Below are 15,092 nucleotides of genomic sequence, written 5' to 3'. Positions count from 1 at the left end.
CATATTGGCTTTTTAGCGTGTATTTTTCTGTTTCCTTTTTGTTTTGAAAAAATAACTATAATGGATGTTAATCACTAGTTTACGAATGAAGCATCTTTCAAAACCTTTGGGCTCCACCTGAAGCCTGTGGTTGCTAAGCAATCCCAGCAAGGGAATGTCTTTATATGCTTAAAAAAATTGGTGATGGAAGTTGTGATTCTATTGTAATAGGTATACGTAAATGGGGTGTAAATACTGTGGAGATTAGCCTTTTGCAGCAATACTGTACATTGCAAATCTGAGGGCATAAATTAAATTATGCATTCATGTGCCTAAAAATAAACAATGCTAACATCTGTTGAACTTTTAAGTGTGCATCTTCGGACACCCTGCACCTCTTGCCTGATGGCATCATTGAAAGGAGGGCATAGTCCAGGAGGTGTGGACACTGATGACAGACATTACTTTCCTGAGACGTTGACTCTTGTAGATCTCTGGTACACGCTTGTGGGTTCTGTTGACTTTACAGGAAATTGCATAAGAATAAATTCAGACAGCAATGTTTCTAAACTCCTATGCCTCAGTAACTGAACTTCAGTTGATACCTTTGATTGTCAAATCTCTTAATCCTGTGCTTTCTGATTGTCAGTACTTCATTAAAAAATTGGTTGGTGGAGATAAAGCCTTTAATAGTTTGACTTAAATTGCACAAAGAACAAATTACCATTGTTCCTAGAATACAGTAGTATCTATAGACAGTAAAAAATAAGTTTGATGCAAATTATTTTAAATTTACAAACTTAATTGTTTAGGTGCAGAAATGCTCTCAAGTAATGCAGCCAAGGAAGGTGGTGCCCCTGCATGTAATTCTGTCAAGCCTTCTAAACAGTTACTATGTAATTAAACTTGTATTGGTCTTTAATTTGCATCTCAGTCTGTTAATACTCAGCTGGTCAGAGCCAAACTTTGTCAGGTCAAGTCTTCAAAGTCAAAGTAAATGTATTATCAAAGTACCTATTTATCACCATATGCTACCTTGTGATTCATTTTCTTGCAGGCATTTATAGGAAAATAAAGAAATACAATAACATTTATGAAAAAATATAAATAACAGACTGACAAACAATGTGCAAAACAAGACAAATCATGCAAATAATAAAAAAAATTCTATTGAGAACATGAATTGTGGAGTCATTGAAAGTGGGTCTATAGATTGTAGAGTCAGTTCAGTTTTGAAGTAAGTTATCCATGCTGATTCAGGAGCCCGATAGTTGTAGGTTAATAACTGTTACTGAACCTGATGGTTTGGGACCTAAGGCTCTTGTACCTCTTGTTACTAATAGCAATCTGTCCAAATGATTGCTGTCCACTGGAAGGCAATATGGAGATAGTGCAGCAGAGAAGCACTTGTGTTTGTTCTCCAATAAGCTTGGTAGTTTAATTGTAATTTTCACATGCATGTTGTTCTATATTACCAATTACAAAATTAATAATATAAGAAATAGGAGCAAAACAAATATTGTGACAAACCTCAAGCAATTTGCCTCTGCAATCAACTTCTGCTGCACCTTGCTAGTTATTGTTGTTTTTATTCTGCTTGTCTCTTGATTGTCTTGCTACCTGTGGCATTTGTATTGCATGTCATCGTCTCTGTGCAAACTGCGGTAGGGAATTCCGAAAACTCAGCTTTGCACGTGAAGAGGTTTCTTCCCGTGAGCCATAAACTGCAATTATTATTTTGAGGCACCATCCCCTCAATTTGTATTGTTGAGTGTGAGGATCTAGCCACCTACTGATAATTACATATTTAAGTAGGATCACTGAGAATGTACTGAAAGTATTAACCTTCTAAATTCAAATATCGATGGATTCTGCTTGATAAAGGATGCATTTATACCTGGAATTAATTAAATGCATCTCGGCTAAGTGGGCAAATTTGTCCTTGGCTATGGCGATCAAAGATTTGGCTGTGCACCATCTGCATCTAACAGGCTCAGAGTGAACATATTGATTAGGATGATGGCTTGTGTGGTCCTCGCATAGTGATTTCTTGTCCTTGAGATGCAAGAAATCTCAAGGTTTTTGAGAGGTTGCTGGAAACCAATTCATGGTGGTTGGTGCTGCCTTGTACAATTTTTCCACCTTACAAGAGTCATGACTACTATTGATAGACTGAGTTTACATAGTTTTTTGTATTGAACTGTATCAATAGAAATTGCAATCAAACTATATAAACAGAATATAAATCAGTAAGCCCTTTAACTGATATTATCATTGCCATCTGGGTAGGATTAAATTTGAAAGCAGTCACTGAAAACATTTTATCTTCAAAGCTTGCACTTCCTGTTTTTCCTTGAACGCTGATCCTTGGTGATAACAAATTCGGTGAATTTTAAAAAGTGTGAAGTGCAAGGTATTTTTGAAGTGTTTTGTGACAGTTTTTTTAAAATGTAAATTTCCATAAATCTACACCTTGCACAAATATAATTAATCTTTTCTCCCTCCTTGTGTTTAGTCATTCCTACATAGAAATCATCAGAACGATGGAGGGAAGTCAGAGAAACAGATCACTGATGAAGATCTCAAGGTAAGACTTCAATATGGATAAATTTTAGTATTAACTAGTAATTGCCCTTTGGACTTAGTCTGGAATAATTAACAAAAGAACACATTTATTATTTATTGAATACTTTAATATTACATTTCAAAGCTGGTATGTATTTAAAAGTATTCAGCCAGTGGTTTTCACCTTTTTCCTTTGCCTCATTACACTTTCAAGTTGCCAATGGGAGCTGGAGACCTGCTTGAATTTTTAAAAAAGCTCAGACCAATGCTTGACCTGACCACCATCATACTGGGATGAATGAGGTTATTCCTTAGCAGTCCTGGGCTTGCTGTTTGCCTGTATTGATGCTGGGTGTGTCAAAGTCGTGAATAGCAAGTTCAGTGAGTTGGCCACACCGCAGGTAAAGGCTACACAGGCAGAAAGGGAAGGGGTGGCCATTAGACAGTGTAGCAGTAGGCAGGTAGTGCAGGAGTCCCCTGAGGTCATCTCCCTCCTAAACAGATATACTGTTTTGGATACTGTTGGGGGAGATGTCTCATCAGGGGAAGGTAGCAGCAGCCGAGTTCATTGTACCATGGGTGGCTCTGTGGCACAGGAGGGAAGGAAAAGGAGTGGGAGAGCTATAGTGATAGGGGATTCGATTGTAAGGGGAATAGATAGGCGTTTCTGCGGCCGCAAATGAGACTCCAGGATGGTATGTTGCCTCCCTGGTGCAAGGGTCAAGGATGTCTCTGAGCGGCTGCAGGACATTCTGGAATGGGAGGGTGAACAGCCAGTGGTCGTGGTGCACGTAGGTACCAACGATGTAGGTAAAAAAACGGGATGAGGTCCTACAAGGTGAATTTAGGGAGTTAGGAGATAAACTAAAAGTAGGACCACAAAGGTAATAATCTCTGGATTACTGCCAGTGCCATGTGCTAGAGTAGAAATAGGAGGATATTTCAGATGAATATGTGGCTTGAAAAATGGTGCAAGGGGGAGGGATTCAAATTTCTGGGGCATTGGAACCAGTTCTGGCGGAGGTAGGACCGGTATAAACAGGACGGTCTGCACCTGGGCTGGACTGGAACCAATGTCCTAGGGGGAGCGTTTGCTACTGCTGTTCAGGAGGCTTTTAACTAATGTGGCAGGGGGATGGGAACAAGTGCAGAGAGACAGGGGTGTAAAATGAGGGTAGAAGCAAAAAGTAGTAAGGTGAAAAGTAAAAGTGGCAGGCAGACAAATCCAGGGCAAAAAGCAAAATGAGCCACTTTTCAACATAATTGTATAAGGGCTAAGAGTGTTGTGAAAACAAGCCTGAAGGCTTTGTGTGTCAATGCGAGGAGCATTTGTAACAAGGTGGATGAATTGAATGTGCAGATAGTTATTAATGAATATGATATAGTTGGGATCACAGAGACATGGCTCCAGGGTGACCAAGGATGGGAGCTCAACATCCAGGGATATTCAGTATTCAGGAGGGATAGACAGGAAAGAAAAGGAGGTGGGGTAGCATTGCTGGTTAGAGAGGAGATTAACGCAATAGAAAGGAAGGACATTAGCCTGGAGGATGTGGAATCGATATGGGTAGAGCTGCATCCTCTAAGGGGCAGAAAACGCTGGTGGGAGTTGTGTACAGGCCACCTAACAGTAGTAGTGAGGTTGGGGCTGGCATTAAACAGGAAATTAGAAATGCGTGCAATAAAGGAACAGTAGTTATAATGTGTGACTTCAATCTACATATAGATTGGGTGAACCAAATTGGTAAGGGTGTTGAGGAAGAGGATTTCTTGGTTCCTCGACATGTTGGTTCAGAAAACCATCCCGCATACATTCCAACTAGAGAGCAGGCCATTCTAGATTGGGTATTGAGCAATGAGGAAGGGTTAGTTAGCAATCTTGTCGTGCGAGGCCCCTTGGGTAAGAGTGACAATAATATGGTGGAATTCTTCATTAAGATGGAGAGTGACATAGTTAATTCAGAAACAGAGGTTCTGAACTTAAAGAAGGGTAACTTTGAAGGTATGAGATGTGAATTAGCTAAGATAGACTGGCAAATGATACTTAAAGGGTTGACGGTAGATATGCAATGGCAAGCATTTAAAGATCACATGGATGAACTACAACAATTGTTCACCCCAGTTTGGCAAAAGAATAAACCAGGGAAGGTAGTGCACCCGTGGCTGACAAGGGAAATTAGGGATAGTATCAAGTCCAAAGAAGAAACATATAAATTAGCAAAAAAAGGTGGCACACCTGAGGACTGGGAGAAATTCAGAGACCAGCAGAGGAGGACAAAGGGCTTAATTAGGAAAGGGAAAAAAGATTATGAGAGAAAGCTGGCAGGGAACATAAAAACTGACTGTAAAAGCTTTTATAGATACGTGAAAAGAAAAAGATTGGTCAAGACAAGTGTAGGTCCCTTACAGTCAGAAACAGGTGAATTGATCATAGGGAACAAAGACATGGCAGACCAATTGAATAACTACTTTGGCTCTGTCTTCACTAAAGAGGACATAAATAATCTTCCGGAAATAGTAAGGGACCGAGGGTCTAGTGAGATGGAGGAACTGAGGGAAATACATGTTAGTAGGGAAGTGGTGTTGGGTAAATTGAAGGGATTAAAGGCAGATAAATCCCCAGGGCCAGATGGTCTGCATCCCAGAGTGCCTAAGGAAGAAGCCCAAGAAATAGTGGATGCATTAGTGATAATTTTTCAGAACTCCTTAGATTCTGGATTAGTTCCTGAGGATTGGAGGGTGGCTAATGTAACCCCACTTTTTAAAAAAGGAGGGAGAGAGCAACCGGGGAAAGTTAGTCTGACATCGGTGGTGGGGAAAATGCTAGAGTTGGTTATCAAAGATGTGATAACAGCACATTTGGAAAGAGGTGAAATCATCGGACAAAGTCAGCATGGATTTGTGAAAGGAAAATCATGTCTAACGAATCTTATAGAATTTTTTGAAGGTGTAACTAGTAGAGTGGATAGGGGAGAGCCAGTGGATGTGGTATATTTAGATTTTCAAAAGGCTTTTGACAAGGTCCCACACAGGAGATTAGTGTGCAAACTTAAAGCACACGGTATTGGGGGTATGGTATTGATGTGGATAGAGAATTGGTTGGCAGACAGGAAGCAAAGGGGACCTTTTCAGAATGGCAGGCAGTGACTAGTGGGGTACCACAAGGCTCAGTGCTGGGACCCCAGTTGTTTACAATATATATTAATGGTTTAGACGAGGGAATTAAATGCAGCATTTCCAAGTTTGCGGATGACACAAAGCTGGGCGGCAGTGTTAGCTGTGAGGAGGATGCTAAGAGGATGCAGGGTGACTTGGATGGGTTAGGTGAGTGGGCAAATTCATGGCAGATGCAATGTAATGTGGATAATGTGGATAAACTCGGAGTCCTGCCATGTGCAGAAGTTCGCTGATGACACGGCCATAGTGGGGTGTGTCAGGAATGGACAGGAGGAGGAGTATAGGAAACTGATACAGGACTTTGTGATATGGTGCAACTCAAACTACCTGCGTCTCAATATCACCAAGACCAAGGAGATGGTGGTGGACTTTAGGAGATCTAGGTCTCCTATGGAGCCAGTGATCATTAATGGAGAATGTGTGGAGCAGGTTAAGACCTACAAGTATCTGGGAGTACAGTTAGACGAGAAGCTAGACTGGACTGCCAACACAGATGCCTTGTGCAGGAAGGCACAGAGTCGACTGTACTTCCTAAGAAGGTTGGTGTCATTCAATGTCTGTAGTGAGATGCTGAAGATGTTCTGTAGGTCAGTTGTGGAGAGCGCCCTCTTCTTTGTGGTGGCGTGTTGGGGAGGAAGCATTAAGAAGAGGGACGCCTCACGTCTTAATAAGCTGGTAAGGAAGGCGGGCTCTGTCGTGGGCAAAGTACTGGAGAGTTTAACATCGGTAGCTGAGCAAAGGGCGCTGAGTAGGTTACGGTCAATTATGGATAACTCTGAACATCCTCTACATAGCACCATCCAGAGACAGAGAAGCAGTTTCAGCGACAGGTTACTATCGATGCAATGCTCCTCAGACAGGATGAAGAGGTCAATACTCCCCAATGCCATTAGGCTTTACAATTCTACCGCCAGGACTTAAGAACTTTTTAAAAGCTATTATTAATGCTTTTTGAGATAGTGATTTAGATGCATATCATATTTTTTACTGAGTTAAGTATTGTATGTAATTAGTTTTGCTACAACAAGTGTATGGGACATTGGAAAAAAGTTGAATTTCCCCATGGGGATGAATAAAGTATCTATCTATCTATCAAATGTGAGGTTATCCACTTTGGTTGCAAGAACAGGAAAACAGATTATTATCTGAACGGTGGCTGATTAGGAAAAGGGGAGATGCAACGAGACCTGGGTGTCATTGTAGGTGGGCATGCAGGTACAGCAGGCGGTGAAAAAGGCAAATGGTATGTTGGCATTCATAGCAAAAGGATTTGAGTACAGGAGCAGGGAGGTTCTACTGCAGTTGTACAAGGCCTTGGTGAGACTGCACCTAGAGTAGTGTGTGCAGTTTTGGTCCCCTAATCTGAGGAAAGACATTCTTGCCATAGAGGGAGTACAGAGAAGGTTCACCAGATTGATTCCTGGGATGGCAGGACTTTCATATGAAGAAAGACTGGATCGACTAGGCTTATACTCACTGGAATTTAGAACATTGAGGGGGGATCTTATTGAAACGTATAAAATTCTAAAGGGATTGGACAGGCTAGATGCAGGAAGATTGTTTCCGATGTTGGGGAAGTCCAGAACGAGGGGTCACAGTTTAAGGATAAAGGGGAAGCCTTTTTGGACCGAGATGAGGAAAAACTTCTTCATGCAGAGAGTGGTGAATCTGTGGAATTCTCTGCCACAGGAAACAGTTGAGGCCAGTTCATTGGCTATATTTAAGAGGAAGTTAGATATGGCTCTTGTGGCTAAAGGGATCAGGGGGTATGGAGAGAAAGCAGTTACAGGGTTCTGAGTTGGATGATCAGCCATGATCATACTGAATGGTGGTGCAGGCTCGAAGGGCTGAAGGGCCTACTCCTGCACCTATTTTCTATGTTTCTATTCTGACCTTATTCAAGGCCCAGGCTGACCCTGGCACGTGGATGTTCTCTGAACAATCAGCAACGTCCTGAATTCTTGATAAACAAAAGGGTGAAAGGTTACCTGGTGTAGGCAGGAATGCAGCATTAGAGTTACAGACAATTCTGCTGTGAGTTTATTCGGTGACAAAGCAAGTCTGCCTACAGATTGCAATGCAGAAGGTCCCTGGGTCATGGAAGAACTGACTTGTGAAGAACTGACCACACAATTCTACCAAATTCTGCTCTTAGGTAATGCTTTTGACCAGTAAGCAATTCAGAGAACACATACGGAAAAAGCCAATGTTCTCGTGAAACTCTCCTGCAGATAAATTAAAACATTACCAAACCCAGCCACTTCTCATTAACATACAACCTTATTTTAGTAATTTACGGATCCTTTTCACTTCCCTCCACAACCCCCCCCCCCCACCCCCAACCACCACTGTTGCACTTGAATTGCACTCAAACATTTTTCACAGTTTTTTTTTGCTGGTATAACTCCTGTCGCCTATGCTGATATTTTTTTCCCCCCAGTGTACTCTTTGTAAATCATTCCTTGAGAACTGTCAAGGCTTTATATAATGATTGTGGGCAAAATTGCTCATTTTCAACTTAAATAAAATTCTGTCTCCAGGAACCGGACACTAAGGTAACTTTGTGACCCCCTTGTATTTGGTGCATATTATGTCTTGCTTTTTTTTGCTTCAGTGTTCAGTTAAAGGAATTATCAGTTATTCTCCCCATGCCTATCTCTGTCTTTCCCTCTTTGCTCCCCATGGAGGGGTGTGAAATTTCCTGAGACATTTGCCAGAGTGGTTGGAGGTAATATTGATTACATGCAACCAATGTTGTCATGAGCTCTTCTTTAGTACAATATTAAAGTTCCAATTATAATGAAATGTGACAATGATGATAGGTTTTTTCTTACAAAAAAAATCATATTTTGTATCCTTTGGAGCAGACTTGAATTATGGTTGTAGCTGCTTCATCGCTCAGTGTGATGAGGGTTTCCCCCAGTATATGCAGCAGTTTCCAATGGTCGTCTAATATAGAAAGTGGGATGGACACTGTACTTTGATGCTTTTCTCATGGAAATAAACCCTCCTGAATGATCCTGAGAGCAGATTGATAAGTTTAATGTGAAGATTTATATTCTGGATGTGGTTCTGCTGTTTTTTTTTTTAGGTTTTGTTTTCTAATATTGAGGAGATACTTGATGTCCACATGTTGTTCCTTGAAGCTCTTGAATGCCGTTTACAACCAGAACCACAACCTCAACATGAACTTGGGAATATCTTCCTTCAGTTTGTGAGTAGAGTTTGTCAGTGTTTTATCTTTTTTCCTTTAATTTAATCAGTTCTATAGATGTGGCAGCTCTTAATTCTTGCTCTCAGTTTAGAATTTGGGATATGCAAATGGTGAAAATGAAAGGTCTCTGCCATTTCAACATAAATGTTGTAACATCTTGAAAATCCAAGATGTTACAGAACATCTACCAAGCATTCAAGATGCCTGAGACTGCAACCATCTGCAGCCTTTTCTGATCTTCTGCATTGGTGCTTCCATAGCAGTTGGTGATACAGTCACTTAGAATATTTTTTATGGTAATCTGTGGAAATTTGTGAGCCTTTGGTGCCATACCAAATTTCCTCAAACTCCTAATGAATATAGCTCTTGGTGTGCCTTCTTTTTAATTGGAACAGTATGTTGGGACCAAGGTAGATCTTCCAGAAATGTTAATACCCAAGAACTCGAAAGCTGCTCACCCTTTCCACTGCCAACCCCTCGATGATAACTGTGTTTTTTCTATTTCCACTCCCTGAGTCCATAATCAATTCTTTGTACTTACTGACGTTGAATGCAAGGTTGTTGTCGCGACTCCATTTAACCAGCTGATCTGTCTCACACCTGTATGCTTCCTTTGCACCTTCTGAGATTCTGCTGACAACAGTTATGTCATCGGCAAATTAAAAGATGAATTTTGAGCTGTGCTTAGCCACATAGTATTGAGTGTAGAGAGAACAGATCCTAGCCAGCCTCCAGTAACCATACCAAACCATGATACTTAATCAACATTCACATTATTAGTTTGAACCAGGACTCCAGTAACTAATTTCGTGAGATTATGCCTTCCCTAAAGAGGAAATGCATTAAAACGGAAGCCCTTTCAAGTGTTTGTTAATGATCCCATAGATGTGTTCAACTAATAGTTGTTCTCCATTAATTCAGCCAATATGTACCTTTTTTTTGGAAGCTAGTTTGTGTACTTTCCATTTGTGACTTGAACTGCAAATTGCTTTGAAATATTTTGATTTTACAAAAGCCTAACGTGCAAGCTACGAGTTGTTTCTGAAATGCTGTCACTTTTGTTGAGTCAGTTGCACAAAGCAATGAGCTAAGTGTTGGTGGTTGGTCCACGGGTGGGATGAGTAATAAGAAAACAGCTGCTTTTTATATTGATTTTGTGGATCATTCTGAAGTCACCTGAAAAGGCATATCTTGCCTTTAGCAGTTTATCTCAAAGATTGAGCCTCAAGCAGTGAATCTTTTCCTACCAAATAGATTGAAATTTCAGCATATTTGTGCTCTGATCTCCAGAGTGGGGCAAGTCCCTGTAGTCCTCTTGACACAGAGACTACAAACCAATGGTGCTGTCCCAGAAACACCTAGTTTCATCATGCTTTGCTGGGATCAATTGAGATGGTTACCAGTCATTTAGTAATTGAGTGGAATATTGTTTTGAAGAGTAAATGCTTGAGTGCGAAAAAGGCTGAAAAACTAAACAATATTTCCCATTTATCCCTGATGTGAAATGTGTTAGTGGTCTATCTGATACCATCTCTCAGACTTGTCAAGTTATCTAACTGAAGTATTATTTTAACTTCACACACGGAAGTGCATGGTGACAATATTCTGCAGTTTACATTGAAAATGTTTGTTGAGGAGTTAGACGCCTACATGTAATGTTAGATGTTACAGGTTGGGAAAACTAGAGTGCTTCAAGACCAAAACTGCTGTGTACAAGCACCACAGAAAGTTTATCAGGAAACGCAGACCCCCACATTTTGCCTTCCCTGAATCAGCTGTTTGGTCCATCCTGTGTATCAAGAAACCCTCTGACCTGATCGCCAAATCTACCATGTTCGAAGTGAGCCATATCTTCGTGAAACACAGAACACAGCAATTCCTCATTTCCCTCCAATACAGCAATCTACCCCTTGCATCCTCAGTCTTGTTCTCCAGTGACCGTACATTTGCTAACAGAATGCTGGGTAGAGAAACTTTCAGTGCTTGGTGTTTCAGCCTGGCTTGGTCTTCTCCCCTCCTCCCTCTCTTTCTGCAATGGCAAAATACTTCGCCCACTTAAAAGGTGCTGTTCCTTCATACTTGAGAGTTAAGTCGACTGAGTCCTTCAGAAGATTGGGAAATCGCTAGTTCATTAAGATGGTTCACAAGTATGTTGCTTAAAGGGAAATTACAGGCTCCAGATTGCAGTGAGTAATTCAGTAGAGGCATATTTAGAAGTTTTGTAAGCAACCCACAACACATCGCCGTGGTTAATTGTGGTCATCTTGCTGAGATGGTTATCCAGGTTATCCCTCCTGCCTTTCTTGAATAAAGGAACCACATTTATGGTTTACCATTTTTGTAGCACCTCACTTGTGGCCAGTTAAGATGTAAATATCTATCCAAATTATCTCCAGCAATTTTCTCCCCTGCCTTTTATAGCAGGCTAGGATAAGTATAATTCAGCACTGAGAATTTATTTACTTCTATTGTTGCTAAGACATCTCATAATTTTTAGGCTTAATATGAATGAAAAAAATTAGACATCATTATCATTAGGTTGATTACTGGTGGGTCCATCCACTTGTTTTTGCACATGAACTACTAATACCTTTACAGCTAATTTGCAAGTAGGCTTGGATATCCTGAGGAAAGGAGTTACAATTAAATCCTTTCTATGTGAAGCTCAGCCAAGAATGTAAGGAACACACTTTGCATTTTTTTGCATTAGTTGTTTGTATTAATGCTTAGTTCCCAACCTTGCCCCCATTTTAAACTGCTTGAAAGATTGTCTGTCTTATTACAATATTCTGATCTATTTTAGTTTCAATGTACTTCAGGTTTTGAGGAAGATTTTTGACTTGCTTGCCATTGATAAATAATTTATTAACCCCCTCCCCCCATTCCAGTGCAAGGTAAAAATATTTCTTGTAATAGTGTTATAATGCAAAATAATTGAAATTGAATTGGTAGAAATGTTTATTTATTCTCATAAAAATTAAGTTAATATTAATTCTGGATAAGAACTGACACCTTTTTTTTCCCTGTGTTCAATACCTTTTCTCATGCAGATAGAAATTCATTTCATGGCCTTACCAAGAATAATCAATGATAGCAATTGATTTGTCATTGAGAAACCTCTAGGATTTAATGGAGAAGTTGAAAAGTGAAATTCATTTAAAAATTGAGATGTTAAAGTAGGCTCGGATCCATTCACATGGTTGTTTTTCATAAAATCATATTTTCCTTGGCCAGGGAGTCAAGGATTTAGCTTTGTGAATTTTGAAAGCTCTGAAGTACAAGTAATACTGGTACTTCAAAAGCTATGGTCGCTCAGTAGGCGAAGATAATTACTTTGCCTCCAAGAAAGAGTTGGCTAATTGAGCCAATTGTAAATTGAACAAGGTTTTAAAATTGCTTTATTGCACACAAGGCTTTTTTTTTCTTTTTCACTAACTTTGATCGTATTTGCTTACTTAATATTTTCTTTGGAGGGAAAATACATTCAATGAGTTCAAATGTTTGTTGAAATTATGAAACCGATTCTTAACTAATACAGATTCCCAATACTAAGTCACAGGTAGACATGTACTTTGAGGTTATGCTTTTAAGCATACAATTCATGTTATCTTGAATATTGACAAAACTTTTGTGTAACTTGGGTTACAGTTCCATGTTAAATCTTGATTACACAGATTTATTCTTATTGTTGCACTATGAATTTCCTACAGAAAACCTAATAGATTTTGACTGTATAACTGTGTCATGTAAAGAAAATTCAGGGGCTCCGCACCCACTAAGCCCACTATTTTGTATGAAAAATAGGAGTCAAATTTGATCCACATTTTCTAGGTGCACCCAAGTAATACATAGAAACATAGAAAACCTACAGCACAATATAGCCCCTTTGGCTCACAAAGCTGTGCTGAACATGTTCTTACGTTAGAAATTACCTAGGGTTAGCCATAGCCCTCTATTTTTCTGAGCTGCATATATCTATCCAGGAGTCTCTTAAAAGACCTTATTGTATCCGCCTCCACCACCGTCACCGGCAGCCCATTCCACGCACTCACCACTCTCTGCGTTTTAAAAAAAAACAAAAAAAAACTTATCCCTGACATTTCCTCTGTGCCTACTTCCAAGCACCTTAAAACTGTGCTCGCCATTTCAGCCATATCTGACTGTCCACGTGATCAATGCCTCTCATCATCTTATATACATCTATCAGGTCACCTCTGATCCTCCATCACTCCAAGGAGAAAAGGCTGAGTTCACTCAACCTATTCTCATAAGGCATGCACCCCAATCCAGGCAACATCCTTGTAAATCTCCTCTGCACCCTGTTTATGGTTTCCACATCCTCCTTGTAGTGAGACAACCAGAACTGAGCACAGTACTCCAAGTAAGGTCTGACCAGGGTCCTATATAGCTGCAACATTACCTATCAGCTCCTAAACTCAATCCCATGATTGATGAAGGCCAATGCATTGCATGTCTTCTTAACCACATAGTTAACCTGCGTAGCAACTTTGAGTATACTATGGACTCTGATGCCAAGATCCCTCTGATCGTTCACACTGCCAAGAGTCTTACCATTAATACTATATTCTGCCATCATATTTGACCTACCAAAATGAACCACCTCACACTTATCTGGGTTGAACTCCATCTACCACTTCTTAGCCCAGTTTTGCATCCTATCAATATCCCACTAATAGGAGAATACTTTTTAGGCTCCAGAACAGAGCAGCAATACAAGCAAAAAAATTCCTTCATTTAAAAAAAAATTCAATGTGAGATACTTAAAATAGAACCCAAAGTGTATGGATAAAAAGTCCGTGTATATTTTGTCAGTTGCCAAATATGAGTTGAATTTAAAGATATTGTTATTTAACTAAACTCTCTTAATCCTTGATCAATGGTCTCGTTAACTGCCCATTGTCTTTACTTGTTAAATAATTGCTTCCGCATATGTTTGTCTTCCACCAAATCTACTTCAACCAAAGCTAACCTTAACATAATGCAGTACTTATGTATGTTTATTATCATTGTAACATCAGTAATATCTTTGTATTGTAGAAAGATCGATTTTGTGTCTATCAAGAATATTGTAGCAACCATGAAAAGGCTTTGAGACTTCTAATGGAATTGAACAAAATACCTGAAGTGCGGACTATGATTTTGGTAAGCATGTGTGGTCACACTAGAATTAAGCTGTATGTGTTTGTTGAAAAATATTTGCAATGTGTGGTCAAGTAGACTGGTTTTGATTCTATTGCCTTTCCAGTAGATCTCATTAAGTTGATAAATTAAATTAGCAAGTAAAATTGAAATTGCTACCTTTATTTTACTACAGATTTTTGAAAACTTGGTTAAAGGCATTATTAAAAAATATATTTTATGTAGTTCTTCAATTGTATGTCCAAGGCCAGTATTTGATTAATAATAACTTTAAATAAAGTCACCTTTATTAAGCAAATAAAGATTTTCTGTAACCAAGAGATTTACTTCCTTTCTTTAAGGGAGTTTGATTTAAATGCTTGCAAATGAAGATGGTGTAATCAATACATGTTAATTGAGATCTTTTCTATAGTCTTTTGAAATGCTATTTATAGAAAATGTATTAGTCCTAACAATTTTTCTTTGTTTTAGAATTGCATGGTATTGGGAGGAATGAAGACCACTGATATTCCACTGGAAGGCTACTTGCTCACTCCAATACAGAGAATCTGTAAATATCCTCTACTGCTGAAGGTACAAAACCTATGGAATTCAACAAAATTAATGAACTCTTCATTACCTTATTATTTGTCCACATATTGGTTAATATGTGAAGTCAGATCTGCCTTATCTGCAGTTTATTCTGGTTGGATTAATAGAAGAAAATAGAGTAAATTGAATAATATTGTATAATAATTATTATTCAGAGGCTTATCTTTGATTTTTTTTAAGACTGTCAGTCATTTGGATGAAACTCATTTTTTTTTAACTACCATGATTCTGTTGGTTCATCAGAATTTCTGGTGTAAATGAACCCATGTTTATCAAGTTAGGCTGACTGTATCTTTTCATTATCTTTTGTCTTAAGCCAAAAACGCCCAGAGGTTAAAAAAAAGCATTCATTGCTTGATCTTCCATAGCCTTGCTGGGGCCTCAGAGCTAAGTATGGTATTTGAGT

General features: G+C 39.3%; 1 protein-coding gene across 1 annotated transcript in view; it reads left to right on the top strand.

Annotated features, from left to right (window-relative positions):
• The window catches only part of prex1 (phosphatidylinositol-3,4,5-trisphosphate-dependent Rac exchange factor 1), a 201,458-nt gene that overhangs the window by 60,077 nt on the left and 126,289 nt on the right, over positions 1-15,092 (top strand). Inside the window, exons 3-6 of the mRNA XM_073061760.1 lie at positions 2,495-2,566; positions 8,813-8,935; positions 13,994-14,098; positions 14,567-14,668. Coding sequence (XP_072917861.1) covers positions 2,495-2,566; positions 8,813-8,935; positions 13,994-14,098; positions 14,567-14,668 — 402 coding nt within the window. The remainder of the gene's footprint in view (positions 1-2,494; positions 2,567-8,812; positions 8,936-13,993; positions 14,099-14,566; positions 14,669-15,092) is intronic.

This window comes from Hemitrygon akajei, chromosome 11, assembly GCF_048418815.1.
Source record: "Hemitrygon akajei chromosome 11, sHemAka1.3, whole genome shotgun sequence".
Classification (NCBI taxonomy): Eukaryota; Metazoa; Chordata; class Chondrichthyes; order Myliobatiformes; family Dasyatidae; genus Hemitrygon; species Hemitrygon akajei.
This window is presented reverse-complemented; position numbering and strand designations above follow the sequence as displayed.